The following is an 18906-nucleotide window of genomic DNA, read 5'->3' as shown; positions in this document are numbered from 1 at the left end:
CCTTGTCATCTCCATTCTTCCACCCACAGTATTTAATAGGATGAATCCCACCATTGCCTCTACCATTCAGTCAGAACTGAAGAAGGTTCTTGGATAAGAAGCAAAACGTCTTCTAGGAAAAACAGTCTAGTTAATTTTTGAAAAAGATCTTTGGCACAACTAGATGACTGAGAATCTCAATAGAAATATACAGTGGATGTTTTAACCTTTGCACAGTATTCATTTCACAGCTTGCACCAAAGAGTTGAATAAAGCCAGGATGCTTACCCAGGTAGGGAGGCAAAATAACCTACTAAGGAGACATATATAACCTGTGATCTTTCAAGAAGTCCTCTGTAGCTGATATTTAATCAATCTACATTATTATTATTACACATTTCTAGAGGATGTGAAAATTTTCTAAAAATACTTCTGAACACTGGAAGCATTTTGCTAATTTATTATTTATTAAAATTATATGCCCCTTATCTCTCAATCTAGCAAGTCTGGGCAGCATATACATTTAATAAATTTAAAAATATAATAAATTTTATAAATCCGATATATATTCAGATAGGCTATCATTGCCTGTCATTAGGCAGAACTGTGCAAGTGCAATCATAGACATGACTGGAATAAATGCTACTCTGAAGTCAGAATGAAGTAATCAGAATATAATACAAAAACACATGTAAAATGCAAAGTTACTGCAATCTCTCTCTGAAATTTCCTGCTGCTTTCTTAGAAACACCCATTGTTCTTTCTCACGATTCAAAGAAATTGTAGACCTTAAACCACAGCTGATAAATATGTGATAACAAGACTTAAAGAGTGCAGTCAGTTCAAGAGTTGTATTAGTAGGCAGATGTCAAAAACTGTCAGGTTTGTTTGGAAAAGGTCATCAAAATATTAGGTGGTGGTCTTTCATTGTTTATTAAATTTATTTGTTGCCTCTCTAACTAGTAAATCAACTCCGGGGAGCTTACAAATCATAAAAAAAATAAATATGAAAATAATAAAAATGACAGTTACAATTACAACACCATATAAAAACTAGAATGAATGAGATTGATGGCATGGGGATGAGATCATCTTCTTATCCATTAACCTCTTCCAGCAGTGCACACTCCCCTCAGGGCCCCAGCAAAACCAGGTTTTGATATGTTTCCAGAAGCTTGGAAGGGTGGGGGCAATTCTCACTTTGGGTGGTAGAATATTCCACAGGGCCAGGGGCACAGAAGGAAAGGCTTGTGCCAGCTAGAATTCCTTGGCTGACAGGGTCCCCAGTAGGCTCTTTCCGCTGGAGCCAGTGGACCAGACAATGGGGCCAGACAGATACTCAGATACCCTGGTGTGCTTTATGCATCTACAAGGTTAAACATATTTTTCACCTTAAAACTGAGCCCCCAGGATCCATCCACTATGGCAGAGTCTGGGGCCCGAAAAAAAGACAGAGATATTCCAGTGAATATTTTGCACCAGTGGGATCTTTTTAAAGTGAGAACTGTGAGCTGAGAGTACAACAGAAATATAAAGGGACAGAAGAATGGCAAAAACAATAGCAATCCTAAAGCCCTAACTTTTAAACAAAGCCTTCCTATTCTATATAATGAAGTTTACAATTTCGCTAAATTTTACACCAATACAGTAAAAAGCTTGCAACAGTAAAAACAAAGAAATGAAATGTAAATATAACAGTAACAAAGTAATGAAACTATAAAATAAGCAATGAAAGTACTATGAGATGGGTGGGGGAAGCAGGAAACGCAGGGGAGAGGTGGGGTCTGCACTTTGGTACTCCCCGTTAGGTCCACAGGCCAATTGGCAATGCCCGGTCTTCAGACTCTAGTGGTAGGGTGGGGAGTGAAATCCCATCCTGGCAGGATGAAGCGGTTCGTCGGGTAGCCTGGAACTATGCCACTAAGGGCCTCAAAGGTCACGACCACCTCAAACTGCCTTTGGGAGCAATCCGGCATCCTGTGCAATTTGTGGAACAGCAGTGTGATACAGAGCATTCCAGGGACCCCAAAGATTGTTCATGCTGCTGCACTTTGTACTGGCCGAAGCTTCTGAATGGATTTCAAGGTTGCCCCGTTGTAGTAGTCCAGGTGAGAGATGACTTAGACTTGAGTGACTGAGTGCAGGGGATCCAGATCCAGGAAAGGTCATAGCTGGTGCGCACAGTGAAGCTGTGCAATGGCTCTCCTAGCCACATCTGCCACCTGCTCTTTGAGCAGGAGTTATGAGTCCAGGAGAACCTCTAAGTTGCGAATTGGATCTGAACAAGGTAATGCAACCCCATCCAGAACGAAATATGACAAAAACCTGGATCTTGAGCTCCATGCACCCAAAACCACTTGGTCTTGCCAGGATTCAGTAAAAAGCCTATTGTCCCCCATCCAGGCACCTACAGCTAGTGAGAAAGTAGTAACAGCATCACTCAGGTCACCAAGGATGGAGTCATGGTGATGTAGCACCATCAGCATACTGATGATATTTCAACCCATGGTCACAGAGGATCTCATTTAGAGGCTTCATGTAGACATTAAACAGGATCCAAGGTATTTATACTCTATGGTCTTTTCTTGTTCTCCAATGCTATATTTTATGCAGTCCTACTGAGAAAGGTAATCTCCATGCTGAAATTTTTTAAATGTATTACCAACAAATTACATCAAGTCTTGGTTTCCCTCAAAAGAGTGAACTAAAAACCAATTTAAATATGAAATAGAAAGACCTTCAGGGGACATGTGTAAATTCTGCACCACTTTCCACATATCTGTGAGAAGCACCATCTACAAGTTATGTCAGAATGCCTGAAAAAAAGTTGTTTTGTTACCTTGGGTTAGAAGATGCTTTTTTATGTAAATAACGATACTTTTAATATTGAAAGCTGGACCAAAACATTCCTACCTAGAGAAATAGACCGGGGTATAGACCTTTAGCCTAGCTATTGGACCCAAAGTTCTCATTAAAAGTCTAATTTGCTTAAGACATGCAAATCTAAAGAAGACACCTGCATATAGGTTGCTCGTATTCTCATCTATTGGCCTTACTTGCTCATATATTTAGAGGCTATGCATTAAGTTTGTCAAGAGGATAGCGCTATAGTAAAAGGGTGCCAGTAACACTCTCTTTTAGAAATGTTAAAACAAGACCTGCCTGGCTAATTTTTGGTTTCAATGTAAGAGAAAGAAGTGAATCTTTGCAGTTATACCTTAAAGGTTAACAGTATTTAGCAATCTACTAAATGCCATAGGAATAGAAGCCAACTCAGACATCTTGTCATCCTTATAGTGCCATTTCCCAGGAAAAATTGCTTAATCACCATGTTACTATTCACCATTTTGTCTCAATCTCCATCGTATGAGATCAATATTTCAATGCCTCTAGCAAAAACCTTCAATGAGGTTTGTAAAAAAATGCACAGCCCTTCTTTAACGATCGTATTTGGTCAAATAAGTGGTATGGAGACAAGGATTCATGTTGCATTTGCCTTGAACAAAACAGTTGAGCAATAAAAGACAGTTCTGTAATACTTGTGCATTACACCGTATGGATCAAAGCTGCCTTTCTGACACCCCACCCATAATTATGGATAGTTTGCATCATTAGATATTTCTCATACATTCAATCAGCAATGTATTACATACATTGTTGAATATAATAAACAGATTTGTGAAATATTTTCATGAATATTGTAGTCAATTAATTAATACTTTGTTATAATTTTGTTCACAATAGTATGAAGCCTTTTTAATTTTTTGCAACCATCTTTAGCTTAAACAATAAACATTATTATACATTATTTGCTTCATCACACATGTAATTATTTAACTCCTGCTAATAATTTCTTATAGTCCAATATATTGGCAAATGTAAAATATTATATCCTAATGTTTTGATTACAATCAATGTGTAGATCTCTAATCTGAGCTATTACTGAAATAAAATAATTTTTAAAAATTCACCAGTAATTTTTATTTGAAAAAAAAAAACATTTTTGAGGATAGATTAATACTAAATTAATTAGGTTGAAGTATAGCTTATCCCTAATATGAGCACATTTGTCAATCTATAGTAAGCACCTATACACATCTGTGACTAGAAGGAGAAAGAGTATTCATTTATTTAATTCTGCTTAGACATCCACATGGTTTTAATCAATTCTGGACAGTTCACATCGTAAAAAATAATATACATACATTAGAATGTATTTACAAGCAAAAAAAGAGCATGTTGCAAACATACTGTTAAAAACAGACTCTCAGCTGTGTTAAAAATTGAAATGCATATAAAATAAGTACACTTATAAAGCAGTGTTGATACTGATATGTTCAACTGTTTATGTGTTATTTAAGAACTCATAAAAATGGCCTGTTCCAAACAAAATGGCATTTTGCAGCTGTTGAGGATAAGCCCAAAATAACCCAGCCATCTTGAGCATCAGACAGCAACTACAGCTGTACTAGGCAGCCCAAAGAGATACTTTATGCTGTAGAAGTGTAAGAAAGCAACTCTCTTCAAATGACAAACGCCTGTGTTCCAGCTTGTGTAATTGTTCTCAGAAGTTGCTCCTGGCGGTTACCTAGCTTTGTCTCTTGATGAAGCAAAGTGTGCATGCCCATTTGAGAGGTAGCTGGGAAACAATTCCAAAGCAGCAGGGTGAACCTTGCAAAAAGAGTCGTCTGTAGGTTTGAAGAGAAATACTCTGCACTGTCACACAGGGTGTAAGACCTCTTTCTTAGACTTTAAATAGCTAACAAAAGGGAATATTAATGATAGGACATTCAAAAGATTTCAGGCCTCCTAGCCTATTATATTGGTATACTTGCAAAAACAGTCTGCAAAAATAAGACTGGATCATATCAAGGGCTTATCTAACTCATAACTTAATTCTCACTAAGGGGAGCAGAAGTTCAAAAACAGGATGCCAGCACAAATGCAACCTCCCACAAGTGTATATGTGCACATGCAAATTTTCCCTCTTGAAAATGAGCAACCTCCAAAAATTATATTAAAAAACTGAGCAAGTCAAAATGAATTATTTGAGACACTGACCAGAATAAGGAGGGTAGAATCTGGTCATTTAAGAAGCTTAAAGGATACATCAAAAATAAAAATCTAAACATGCTTATAAAAGTTTAGAAAATGCAAACAATATACTACAAAGTGAAAACAATAAAAAGCATATTTAAAAATGGGAGTCTAAAAAAGGGGTAGGAGCATTACATGGTTGCAGGAGAGCATAAAAGGTTAATATGTGGGAAAGTGGATCTACAAGTAACAAAGCACTTTAATAAAATTGTAAACTAGGTGCTCAGGAAATCTAGGTCATCATCAGATGAACCTGGAAACATATATTGAGGCAGGATCGGTATCTGAAAACTAAAAGGATGATATAACATTAGCCAGGATATTTGTACCATATTTGTAAGCAAGAATTCTTTTTTTTTTAAAAAAAAAATCCTGTTCACATTACATTTTTTTAAATGAAAATGTTGTACAATTTGGCTTGTGGGAGTATCTGGTGAATAAACAAGAAATCTGGTGAATAAACAAGAAAATCAGTTCCCACATGACATATCAATTTAGGAATCCATCTCTACCATATAGGACATGTTACATCAGCTTCAATGCAAACATCCTTCCAGAGGGTTTCTGAAATGATCTCAAGACTATGCTTCTTTCATCTGGGAGACACCAGAAGGTACTGGCATCAAAGCTAGTTCTTGGGACGCTTGATGTTCTGATGGCATTCGGTATCTGACCTTTTTCCAAAAGGAACTATTTGCCGAAGAAGAGTTTTTCTTCATGATGTCCCCTTTCCATCTGATAGCTCCCTGTTTTTGCTTGATGTATCTAATGGACTCAGGCATGTGGCTGTAATCCTTTATCTTACTCATTTCAATCAGGATAGTTTTCATTCCATCAGGTATAAGAGCATGATACACTGCTATATTCTGCTCAGGAGCCTCTTCTAAGCTGGACAGCCCAGGTACTAGAATCATAATCAGCCTCCTGCATTGCGTAATGGTGTCATCAACAACATTGACTAACGCTATAAATAACCACAGATAAAGATTGTATCAGATGTTAATACCCAGAAACTTATTATATTGTTTTAGATACATATGGATTTAAAGTGGCATAATAATGGGCAAAAAACAAAGATTAGAATCACCATTTCTATATGCAAGAAAATAATACTTTAAAAAGGCTTGAAAGATAGCCGTCTTGAAAAAATAGAACAGGAGATTACTCACTGAATGCTTTCAAAGAGTTATTACATAAAGGCCAAACTAGGTGCTATAAAAATGAATGCATCTCACATTCCTTGTCATTTAATTCAACAATAGGCACCATAAGATAGAGGTGTGTGTGTGTGTGATAGAGAGAGAGAGAAAGAGAGAGAGAGAGAGAGAGAGAGAGAGAGAGAGAGAGAGAGAGAGAGAGAGAGAGAGAGTGTCAAAGTCCTTGACTTACAACAGTTTATTTAGTGACTGTTCAAAGTTACAATGGCACTGAAAAAAGTGACTAATGACCATTTTTCACACATGACCATTGCAGCATTTTCATGTTCAAAATTCAGACACTTGGCAACTGACTCATATTTATGACAGTTGCAATGTCCTGGGATCACGCAATCAGGTTTTCCAACCTAAAAAGCAAAGGCAATGGGGAAGCCAGATTCACTTAACAACCATGTTACCAACTTAACAACTGCAGTTATTCACTTAACAACTGTAGTAAAAGGTTATAAGAAAAGGTTATAAAAGGTTATAAAATGGCCACCTAATGAGAAGGAAGACTAGAGAAGAGCCTAATGCTGGGAACAATTGAGGGCAAAAGAGGACGGGGACAGCAGAGAATGAGGTGGCTGGATGGAGTCACTGGAGCAGTCAGTGTGAGCTTAAATGGACTCCAGGGATGGTAGAGGACAGGAAGGCCTGGAGGAACATTGCCAATGGGGTTGTGATGGGTCGAACACAATGTCGCAACTAACAACAATATATATATGATCCAATTTTATTCAACTAATATTTTAAAGCAGCATGAAAATGTTAAGTTTACAATTGAAAAATTATTTTAAATATTATCTTTAAACCATTTTAGAGTATTATGCAATATAATAAAATTATCCATTCTTTTTACTATAAAACTATACAATCCTGCATTGTTTGGGTACACGCATATTTGACTCATTTATATCCTTGATTCCAGCTGCAGATTTCCTTGGGCACAATCACAATAAGTGGTTTTTTAAATTCCTCATACTGCCTTCAACAGAGCACTGATTTGAGAAATTAAAATGATTTCCATGATAAATCTTCAGATATAAGAGATTGGCATATTATTGCTTTATTTACTCAAATATGCATGTATAAATTTATTGTAAAGGAAAAATAGTTGTATTAGCACTTCACCCACAATTTAGTTTAGTACCTAGTTTTACAGTAAAAATAGATAATTTTATTAAGTTGCATAAGACTCCATTGTAAAAATGGCTTAAAGATTATATTAAAAATAATTTCTCAATTGTAAACCTAGTATTTTCATGCTGCTTTCAAATAGTAGTTGAATAAAATTGGATTTTTAACGGTAGAGGACTTTCTAATGTTACTTAAGTAACAAAAAAAAAAAGAAGTTAAGAATCTCAAGGGCTATTTTTTCTTTTTATTATTATGTGCATATGTTTTTATTGCTTTATATATGCTTACTTTGTATGTCACTATTATTTCATAACTATATTAACAAATAAAATAAAATGTACCCTTTTTTAGTAACAGAAATATTCCTTCTTTAATCACTCTCCCAACTATCCCCATTTTTTAAAAAAAATCTGCCTTTATTTTCATATCGCATAAAATGCTGTATGAATTGAAAAGGACTTTAAGATTTTGGACTGCATAAATAATTATACCCACTGTACCAGATTGTGTGCATAGACCACTTACCAATTTGTATAGGCGCTCTGAGTGAAATGGGAAGTCTCAAAATTCAATATATAAATAAAATAAATAGTAAATAAGCAACATCAGACTGAATGTTACGTTTTACCTTTTCCTGGCAAATCATCCCTGCCAGGTATAAAGAGACTATATCCACACTGTTTTTCCAGAACATCAGGCAGTACTTTCAGTACAAAGTCAGCTTGGCTGCTGATTTTTGGATACAACACATACGCATCATAGATTTTTCCATCTGAAACTGACAGTATAAGACAAAACTGCTTCAGAAATTATTAATAACCTCCATCCCTAATACATGAAACAGTTACAAGTAGAATTGATTCCAGAATAAACCAGGTCTATTTTATATAGGATGATTGAAGAATGTAACAAATGGGCATCTGTATTAGTGTTTATCAACTACGGCAATTTTAAGGCGTGTGGACTTCAACTTCCAGGACTCTCAAATGTAAGCTGAGAAATCCTAGGAGTTGAAGTCTAATATCTATAAATTGCCAAGGTTGAGAAACACTGGTTTATATAATGCTCAGAGCATGAATGGTGTGGAGGCCTAGAGGTGAAGACGCTTGCCTCCCACTCAGTTCAGAGTTCAATCCTAGGCAACAACAGATGTTTCTCTATCAGGGCTCAGAGAGAAAATATCTGGTGCAAACTCTGCATAGGCGTCAGGGAGGGCACCCGTCCAGTAAACACCGCCCAAAGCAAAAGATTACAAGGTCATAAAAATAAATAAATAAATAAATTTTGGTATGTCTATGTCTATCTGTGGTGGCGCAGTGGTTAGAATGCAGTACTGCAGGCTACTTCCGCTGGTCAGCAGTTGCCAGGAGTTTGACAATTCGGAACCCACCAGCTCAAGGTTGACTCAGCCTTCCATCCTTCCGAGGTGGGTAAAATGAGGACCCAGATTGTTGGGGGGCAATATGCTGACTCTGTAAACCACTTAGAGAGGTCTGTAAAAGCACTGTGAAGTGGTATATAAGGCTAAGTGCTATTGCTATATCTATACATGTATAAAATGTTCAAAGCTTGTGTTTTCTTTAAAACATAGAAATGAATTAAAAAGAATAGCAACTCCTATAACATTTTAAATAACAAATATACAAAATACAATATACAAAATGTTAAATCGCAATTATCAGTTCTTCAGCTGGTATTGGTCTTCATATGCATTGAGTTCTTCCTAACCTAGGATGCCATTATGTGTCACCTGATATACATGCACAACCAAGCAGTGTGGCCTTTTGTAAACGACAGATGGAAATACTGTTAATGCAGAGGGTTTTTTTAAGTGCTCTGTCCAAGATTTTTTGGTATGATATCTAGTAGCCCAATTATCACTGTATCATCATCATTTTCATCATCATCATTATTAAAAAGATATCTGAAGTTAGAACTTGGTTTGTCACCTTCAGAAGGTAAGGTTATTGACCTTGTTTAACCGCAATTATAGTCCATTTATTTGTCAGCATGTTTTTTTAAGTACAAGGAATTTTCACTGGAGGTACAAATGGACAGCTTCAAATTATCCTATTTTGGTCATTTACACAAAGATCTAGTTCTCTGGAAATGGCTCCAAGTCTGGAAAAAGAGGATGAAAAGAAGTGGAGGACAACTAGCTACAAGGTGAATGGGCTCAGGAATAGGAATTATGAATATTGGGAGACCGAAATGACCAGGATGGGGATAGATAAGTTATGGAGAAAAACTATATGATCTCTAAGAGTCAATACTGACTTAATAACACGTAATAAATCAATTTGACTATACTAATATTCTTCCCTTTTAATACAGAGTGTTACCTTTTTTATGAAAAAAAGGGCGACATGATTTCCGATACCAAAGGACAATTTCAATCTTGAACAAGATGCAAATTAATACAGGTATAATCAGTAGTAATATCAATATCACGAAAGCTCCGTGGTTTTTGGCTAAATCAGAAAAAAAAATCATATTCAATTCAGTATTCTATGAAATGGTTAGGATAATGATTAGCACTGAGAAACCACTGAGCTAAATTTGTCTTTCCTCAGGAAGTATCAATGTCTTCAAGTTTAAAGAATAGATAAAAATCATATGTGTGGTATGTTAAGAAATGTAATTGTGGTGTTGGCCAGCCAGGAAATATATTTGTATCAAAGAGTTAATCCAGATTCAATTTTTCACAAATTTCAAGTCATTAATTGTCTATATGGTTTTAAGTTACATTGGGCACAAAATCAGTTTTGCACAGAGGAAATGTCACTTCCTTCTACTCTGCTAATGCCTTTGATGGTAAAAGATATTAGGGTCAAAAATCCCCAAATCCCAAAGATCTCAATTATGAAAGGAACAAGGGAACTTTGGTATCATATTCCACCACTCTTTGGATGGCAGTAACTAGCATAAGTTCAGGAAAGCTCCTTTAAGATCTTATTACAGGTCTTATTACTTGACTTACAACAATTCATTTAGTGATTGTTTGAAATTACAACAGCACTTAAGAGCATTTTTCCCCTTATGACTGTTGCAACCCTTTAACTTAGACAACTTTCCATTTTTATCCCTGCATTGGTTTGGTTGTTTGTTATATTCTGTGTCTGTGATGGCGAACCTATGGCATGCATGCCGGAAGTGACAGACAGAGCCATTACTGCTGGCACACGAGCCCTCGCCCAGATCAGGTCTACTGCATATGTGCGTGCACTGCCCATCCGACAGCTGATTGTCAGGTATCTGACGTGCATGCCTGGGGGTGCGCGGGAAACGCACATGCATGTGCAGAGACGCACGGCGTAGGGGGGAGTGTCGCATTATTGGCACAGGAGCCCAAAAAGGTTAGCCACCACTGTTCTATGTGGTAAATTTGCAGCAGACTAAATAAAAAAAATGAAAAAGGAAAAATATTTTAAGACTTTCAGCGCAATCCAAGCAATACAAGTACAACTTGAATTCTGATAGACATAGAATTTCCAATGGTTGAAATTTGATGCATACCAGAATACATTTCACAACAAACTACATGGCTTGCTTTCCAATACATGCACAGATTGTTTCCATTTCATTCTATTTCTCACTTCTATATTCAGTATTTCAGAGGCTGAAATGCTGCAGCAATATTTCATTATTTCTACAGCTATATCTTTTCCCTTTTTTCCTGTCCTAAATTTTCATTCTTCCCATACATTTAGAAATCAAATATAAAACGGCATACTTGGGTGCTGTATTTTGATGTATGCTGCAACTTCACCTGCATGGCAAGTAAAGTGCTGGTCATAATCTTCATTTTTCAACTCTGTGATGTTCAGAGACACTATAAAAATCTCTGCTCCTTCCTTTGGAATATTTGTTCTGTATTAAAATTGAAATATATTAAAATTTCACATTTAAGTTAGACTGTAAAGAACTGCCATGTTCACACAAAGGTTCAGATTCAAAACCTCAACTTAAGTTAACACTTGATGCCAGAAAAACTAGCTATATCATCTACTCTTTGCACTGTTTCACATATGCCAAGAATTGATATCATACAGCCATATATGCCTATTCAACTTGCTTATGCCTTATGTGGTTAATTGCAAAGAAGCTGTGTCTGAATTTCATTATTGATAAAGTAGACAGTGATTATATATGTCTTGTTTGTCTTAGAAGATGTTTCGCTTCTTATTGAAGAAGCTTCTTCAGTTATGACTGGATGGTGGGAAATGGGAAATTTATATTCCTTGCAGACAGCTGGACATTTGCATTCTTTTAGAAAGTGGTTGAGGCTATTTGGAGGTTGGTCTGTGTTTTCAGGGTCACCTACCAGTAAGTAGTGCAAATGGGTGTGGAACATTTTTGGAACTGCTGAAAGAGATCCTGTAGTCTGCAATATTTCTGCAAAATTCATACTCCCACACCATTCAAGAGTGTTCATCCTAAGATGCATAGCTAAATGTCTATGGACATTCTCATCCAGGTCACTGTTGTCCCAAAGGTGCTTTTTTGTCAAGTGGCCTCAACAGCTTTCTAAAAGAATGCAAGTGTCCAGCTGTCTGCCAGGAATATAAATCCATCCATTCCCCACCATTTAGTCACAGTTGAAGAAGCTTCTTCAATGAGAAGCCAAAGGTGGTCTTAGAAAAGTCCAGTTGCCTCTTGAAAAAGCACCTTTGGGACAGGGATTATATAAATATATCATAATACTCAGTGGTCTATATAATACAAAATATTCTGGAATAATTCATCATTTGTTTGGTTTGGCAAAAGAGCATCAAGTTGTTTATTTGTCTTTGTATTAGTGTATGAGCATTAAATCTATTGCAAAAGGAAAACAAATTGTGCTTGATTAATTTATGTATTAAAATAGATATCATACTTACTGATTTCCTTCTATAATTCTACCTTTAAATAGATTGTCAACTAGAGTATTATTGACTCTCCAGGATATAGAAATCATATTGTCTCTGAAACTTGATACATTACACTCTGTAAAGACATTGGATCCTAAAAAATTAATAGAAAAGTTATTTTTTTTAAATAGATTTATAAATAAATAAATTTATATCTGTGTAACGTAATGAAGGCATTTCAGTTTTTCTTCTCGCCCACCCTGAATGTCATTGCATCATTGAGATTAAAATGTGTGCAAATGGAAAATGGTTTATAAGTTTTTTATTGTTTTTTTTTTAAATTAAGATAATAGCAGAAAACTTACCAACATCAGCTTCAATAGTATTGTTTATGGGATACAAAATTTCAGGTCTTTTCCTGGGTAAATTTTCTGACAGAACACAAATATATATATATATATATATATATATAAGCCTTTATGTCATACATATGCAAAGGTCACATAATTAACATTCATTTAAGCCAAAATTTTGTTATGTAAATTTTAGAATATCAAAACACATTACAAAGATTATCTTAGAAGTACATAAACTTGCTGATAGCTTGGTATGTATGAATTCAACATCTGTACAATTTTTATTCCAAGAAAAATCCCAGTGGCTTTCATACAGTTACTTAAATAAATAAAGCATTTTTTTAAAAAAATATATCAGATAGCAACAAGAATAGAGAAGGAAGAAAAGGCAAAAGACATTCAGGCCCCAGAATTAAATTTTAAATACTATCCAGATGAATACTAGGACTACAATGATTTGAAAATGATTCATAAGACAACTTGGGAATGTGCACCTCACCGCCATTTACTGAAGCAGCCCATCTCTTTCCAGATTTCCAAAATACAGCTGATTTTTTTAAAAAACCAGCCTTACTACAACTTTCCCGGAATTCTTGTGAAGAAATATTTAAAAAGAGGAACTACTTTATTGACTAGCAAAAAAGATGCTATGCTTGTGTGAGGTCCAAACTAGTGGAGCAGGTGACAAAAGAAACATAACAATGCAAGCTCCGCCTCTTCCCGGTTGAACTTGCACATGATGTCACAACGGAAGTAGGAAATGGTGAAAATGGCATTGTGCCCACCTAACGTCACATTAGCATCACTGCAGTTAGGAAAAGATGCCTATAACCTAAAGCAATTCTTATGAATCATTTTGATATGTAAACAGCTTGGATGCAATTCAGGGAGAGTGGGTTTTGGTGGATTTTGTCTTTTAACTAGGATGATTTAACAGCCATCACTATTTTCTTTTCCTCTGCTACTACCTAATGAAGGGCAGACTGATAGAAGAGTCGGTACTGTTATTTCCAATGTTTAAATGAAAAACAGTACTGACCCCTAAACTGTTCTGACTAAGGCTTCCTAGACCCTATCTACGCACACGCTCATTTTAAAAACAAGACTTATTTTATTGCAACACTGGGAATTGTTTTCATTCCCAGCCGGAATTAATCTCAGTCTCTCGAGATAAGCACCCACCTTTCTTTTTTGTGAAGTGCTGCCAATAACAGAAGTATCAAATGAACTAGAAAAAAAACCAACCAAAGTACAAAGTGCTTCAAGAATGAATCTGAACCAAAGGAACTACTTTGCTTCCTGCAAAGGTCTCATCATCTTCGCCTGTCCTTTGTACCTTATGGGAGGGGCAATCATCTCCCAGCCTTACTCTCGAGTTGCCCCTTTTGTTTCAGCTGCTCTCGCCTCTTAACAGCTCTGTGCACACGTGCACTGGGAACAGGCTCCCGAGTCCTCTGCCTTGCTGCTGCCAGACTCTGAAGGCTCCGGAGGCAGTACCCGACTCCCAGATGGTCCTGGCCCCATCTCTGTATCGGACGCAGGACCCTTGTCCGAGTTCTTTTCAGACTACCGGACTGACCCCCATTCTTCCCACTGTCCGATTCCGCTGCCGTCTGCACCAGCTGCCAGTGAACTAAAAATAAACTATCATGACGATGCCCGCCCGCTGACCTGGCCTACAACCAGCACCATACCCGGGTCTGCAACAAAGGCGCTTGGCGGAGGTAGGGAGCTCTCTGCGCTCCGCCATGATTGGCCATTAGGAGCAGTGGGTGATGAGGCGTGGCTGCCTGCAGGGCGCTCCTAATGGCAAGTTCACCCTGCCCTCCCCCCCCCATTTCGCATGTTTTAAAATAGGCCTAAATTTGGGGAATGGGGCTTAATTTCACCTTATGCCTAGAAAACATGCTGGGACTTCCTATGGGGGGGGGCATATTGTTGGAGAAACATGGTACTTTTAATTGGAATTTAAAAAAGGATTAATCTGTTGTAAACCATATTTAATTTTGAATTCTCCCTTGCAATTGCATGCATTATATACATTAACACTGATTAAAAGGACTTTTGGAATATTAAATGTTGTTTGATATAATGTATATATTAGTAGCCCAACACGTCTCAATTGCTAGATAAATATATAACATGATCATTTTGAAAGGAGCATTAAATCTCTTTTAAAATATGTAAAATAAATATAAGTAAGCAGACAGGAAATGAGTGGAAAACATTCATCGCCCAGCTAATATAGGAGCAAATTACCTCTACTGATAACACACTTACTTACCTAATAAATCCACCAAAATGCTATTTGAAAAATTGTATTTATTTCCCCTAAAAGTATAGATTCCTTTGCATACATATTTTCCCTCATCATCTTTTTTCGGATCTTTCATAATAAGATGGTTTCTAAAGAACTCAAATTGTTCTCCTTGTACTGGCTCACATTCCTAAATATAACAAAGTAAAATATTTTAATGACGAAATGGGGAAGAAAATGCTTTTTAAATTGTAACATACTGTTGGGTATAACATTGATACACCAACTAAGTTTGGGTGAATAAATATATAAAACCAAGGTTTGGGTGTTTTTAACTTGTAGCTTTAAGCACCAAACTGCTTGTAATTAACTAATTAAGGGTGCGGTTACAAACGGCAATAAAAGGCAGTAAGAGAAACGTAACCTCTCTCTGCTTGTTTTTGTCTGCTTGCTACTGTTTGTTTGCTACTGTTTGCTACAACTGTTTGAATACCTGAACGAAAGGACTATTTCATTGATGTGCTGATATCCTGTGAATACTCAGCGTTGTCTTCAAAAGGAAAGGTATCAGAGGAGAAGATATCTTTACAAGCGGATAAGGATATAGAACTGACTAGTGAATGGACTAAGTTACTGAATGGATATATTTGTGAATGACATATGGACTGATTGACAATGTTTAAACTCTAATTGGATTAAACAACTATTTAAACTACAAAAACAGTGTTTGTCATCAGTGTGTGTAAACTCTAGGGCCCTTCCTCTCTCATTTGGCTGCCTGGCTTGACTGCTGCTGCACATTCTGTTTTGGGGGTTTGTCCCCAATCACTAACATTGGTTATGGGCCCAGTGCGCACAGTCTAACTAACGAGGATATAGCAGTGAGAGTTGGTGTGAGTTGCACATTACTGTAACAACAAACTGTTTTTTTTTTTCAGTAGTTTTTAAATAGCTACATATCTGAAGAGCAATGGCACAAGTAAATTTGCCAAATCTGTCCATGATATCCAGACTAGATGGAACGAACTATGTTTCATGGTCAATGAAATGTAGTTTACTTCTACGAAGAGAAGGTTTGTGGGACATAATAACAAACCCACCAGATGTGACTAACTTAGATCCTAATGTTGAAGAGGATGACAAAAAGATACAAGACTATAAACGAAAGAATGAGCAGGCTTTATGCATCATAGGACTGACTCTCTCTGACCAGCAACTTATCCATATCCGTGGAGAGGAAAATGCTGCAAACTGCTGGGAGAACCTCAGGAAGATATATGTTCGGGACAGTGTAGGAGCTCATATATATCTTACCGCAAAACTATTTCGAACACATCTTCAGAAGAATGGAGACATGTTAACTCATTTAAATTGTATGAAGAGCATTTTTCAGGAATTACAAGAAAAAGAGCTTATATTTAATGAGTTGCAACAAGTATACATCATACTGTCTTCATTAGATCAAAGCTATGATGATTATGTGACTGCTTTAGAAGTATTGCCAAAAGATAGTTTATCATTAACCGAGATTACCGGCAGGCTATTAGAAGAAGCCAGAAGAAGGTGTGAACGTGACCAGCTGAGAGAAGATAAACCTAATAAAGAAGAGAAATTATCTTCAAAGCTTGAAAGAAACCAACTAAGTAAATTAAAGCACCGGAAGAAGAGAATTTATCTTCAGCGGCATACACAATTAAAAAGTGTTTTAATTGTGGAGGCAGAGGACATTTGGCAAGATTCTGCAGAAAAGAAAAAAACCAGAATGTAAAAAAGCCAAAGAAATCTTTTGAACTAGCCACGTTTAGCAACTGTGATGTGAAGAATGATTTATGGGTGGTGGACAGTGGTGCATCCCACTGCATCACGAGAGATAAGACAAAATTTATAAAACTGTCTACAAGCTCTCAACATATATCACTTGCTAATGGCTGGAACCTCAAGGCCAAGGGAGAAGGTATTGCATACTGTCCATGCTTAAACCAGGATATAAAAATGTTGTATGTACCACAGTTAAAGGTGAACTTGCTTTCTGTTAGGGTATTAGACAAACTAGGTTATGTGATTACATTTAAGGATAATAATTGCATAATTGAAAAAGATAACAAAAGGGTAACTGCAGCTTTAAATGGAACATTGTATGTATTACATGATAGTAAGAAAGGGGAGGCACAGACTGTATTTAACAATATAAAGCCTCATAATGAATGTATCCATTTATTGCATAGGCGTTTGGGGCATGTAAATTTTAAAATGCTAAAACTTACAGTAGAGTTATCTGATGGAATAAGGTTAAAACCTTGTGATAAATATTTGCGTTGTAATGTCTGCTGTGAAGATAAGAGTAAAATATTGCCTGCAAATAGGCTAAATGGTTTCAAAACTAAAGAACCTTTAGAAGTAGTATTTGCAGACATTATAGGTCCAAAGAAACCCAGTATGGGGGTGCTCAATATATACTGAGCATTATGGACCATTATTCTAGATATGGGTTTTGCTACCTAATGAAAAGCAAAACTGAAACATATCAACATTTCTTCAACTGGTTAAAATTTGCAGAAAGAAAGACTAAACGGCAACTGATAACCCTGGTGACAGATAATGGTACGGAATTTGTTAATAGCAAATTCCAGAATAGATTAAAGGTAGCTGGAATAGAGCACAAGAAATCTGCACCATACAGACCACAACACAACGCATTTATTGAGAGAAGAGGCCAAACACTACAGGCAATGGTTAGAACAATGTTAACTGATTCTGGATTACCTGATTCTTTGTGGGGGAGGCCACAATGTGTGCTAATAACATATTGAACAACGTTGTTAATACAACTACTGGTGAAATCCCATTCACCATGTGGCATGGCAGGAAGCCTGATCTGAGTTACCTGCACACATTTGGTGCACCAGCATGGGTGCATATCCCTACACAACTCAGGCGTAAAGGGCAACACAGAGCTAAACAATTATTCTTCGTTGGTTACCAAGCAAACCATAGGGCATATAGATTTTGGGAGAAAGGCACATCTAAGGTGTTATGTAGTGCCAATGCCCAATTTCTAGAGCATGTAGGATGGGATAAGTTAGAACAGGATAACAATAAAGAAGTAATTATTGAATCCTATAGAAATCCCATTAATTATCCCTGTAACTTTAAGAATAAAGTAAAGAAACAAATACAGGCAGAGATAGAGCCCATAAAGGAAGAAATAGTACCAATAGCTGAGCAAGCTGAGGAACATGAACAGGTAGTAATTCAAAAAAGTCCTCATACTAGCCCAGCAATTCCCAGAAGAACTACACGAATATCTAGACCGCCTGATAGATACCAGGCTAACACAGTGTGCCAGATTAATAAAGTTCCATATACTGTAGATGAAATAAACATGTATCCTACTAAAGATAAGGAAAGTTGGTATGCAGCAATGAATAAGGAATTGAAATCCTTAAAGGATATGAAAGTATATGAAAATGCGAGATTACCTGTTGATATAAAACCCATTGGCTGCAAATGGATTTTTAAGATAAAAACTGAAAAAGATGGTAGTATAATCCATAAGGCACGATTAGTAGCCCAAGGTTTTAGACAAGATGCCAATGACTATGATGAGGTATTTGCACCTAGCCTTAAAGCAGCAACATTAAGGGCAGCTTTAGTGTGGGCAGCAAGTAAGAAATATATAGTCAACCATCTAGATGTAGAAACTGCTTACTTACACGCTCCACTAAGACATACTGTATACATGAAAAAAACCTATTGGATTTAAAGGTGAAAATAATAATGATTATTGGTTGTTAAAAAAGAGCCTCTATGGTCTTAAACAATCAGGCTATGAATGGAACCAGTATATTGTAAAGGAACTAAACAATATAGGGTTTAAAGCTGGTTTAGCCGATCCATGTCTATTTAAAAGGGAGACAAATGGGAAAATATCATTATTACTATTATTCACAGATGATATTGCTTTGATTACAGAAACTAATGATGAAGCCAATAAAATAATAGCATCATTAGCTAAGAAAATAAAAATCAAG

At 36.4% G+C, this 18906-nt stretch overlaps 1 protein-coding gene across 1 annotated transcript in view; it reads right to left on the bottom strand.

The window, feature by feature from the left end:
* Window positions 1-3427: 3427 nt before the first annotated feature.
* Window positions 3428-18906, bottom strand: part of LOC113440788 (interleukin-1 receptor-like 2) — a 33921-nt gene continuing 18442 nt past the window's right edge. Inside the window, exons 6-12 of the mRNA XM_087938493.1 lie at window positions 14903-15065; window positions 12628-12693; window positions 12293-12416; window positions 11146-11282; window positions 9755-9883; window positions 8041-8190; window positions 3428-6040 (exon numbers count right to left, since the gene is read on the bottom strand). Coding sequence (XP_087794619.1) covers window positions 5658-6040; window positions 8041-8190; window positions 9755-9883; window positions 11146-11282; window positions 12293-12416; window positions 12628-12693; window positions 14903-15065 — 1152 coding nt within the window. The 3' untranslated portion in view covers window positions 3428-5657. The remainder of the gene's footprint in view (window positions 6041-8040; window positions 8191-9754; window positions 9884-11145; window positions 11283-12292; window positions 12417-12627; window positions 12694-14902; window positions 15066-18906) is intronic.

Source organism: Pseudonaja textilis, chromosome 8 (genome assembly GCF_049901715.1).
Source record: "Pseudonaja textilis isolate UNSWEBS1 chromosome 8, rPseTex1.2, whole genome shotgun sequence".
In the NCBI taxonomy this organism is placed as follows: Eukaryota; Metazoa; Chordata; class Lepidosauria; order Squamata; family Elapidae; genus Pseudonaja; species Pseudonaja textilis.
Note: the sequence above shows the minus strand (reverse complement) of the source record. Positions and strands in the feature narration are given on the sequence as shown.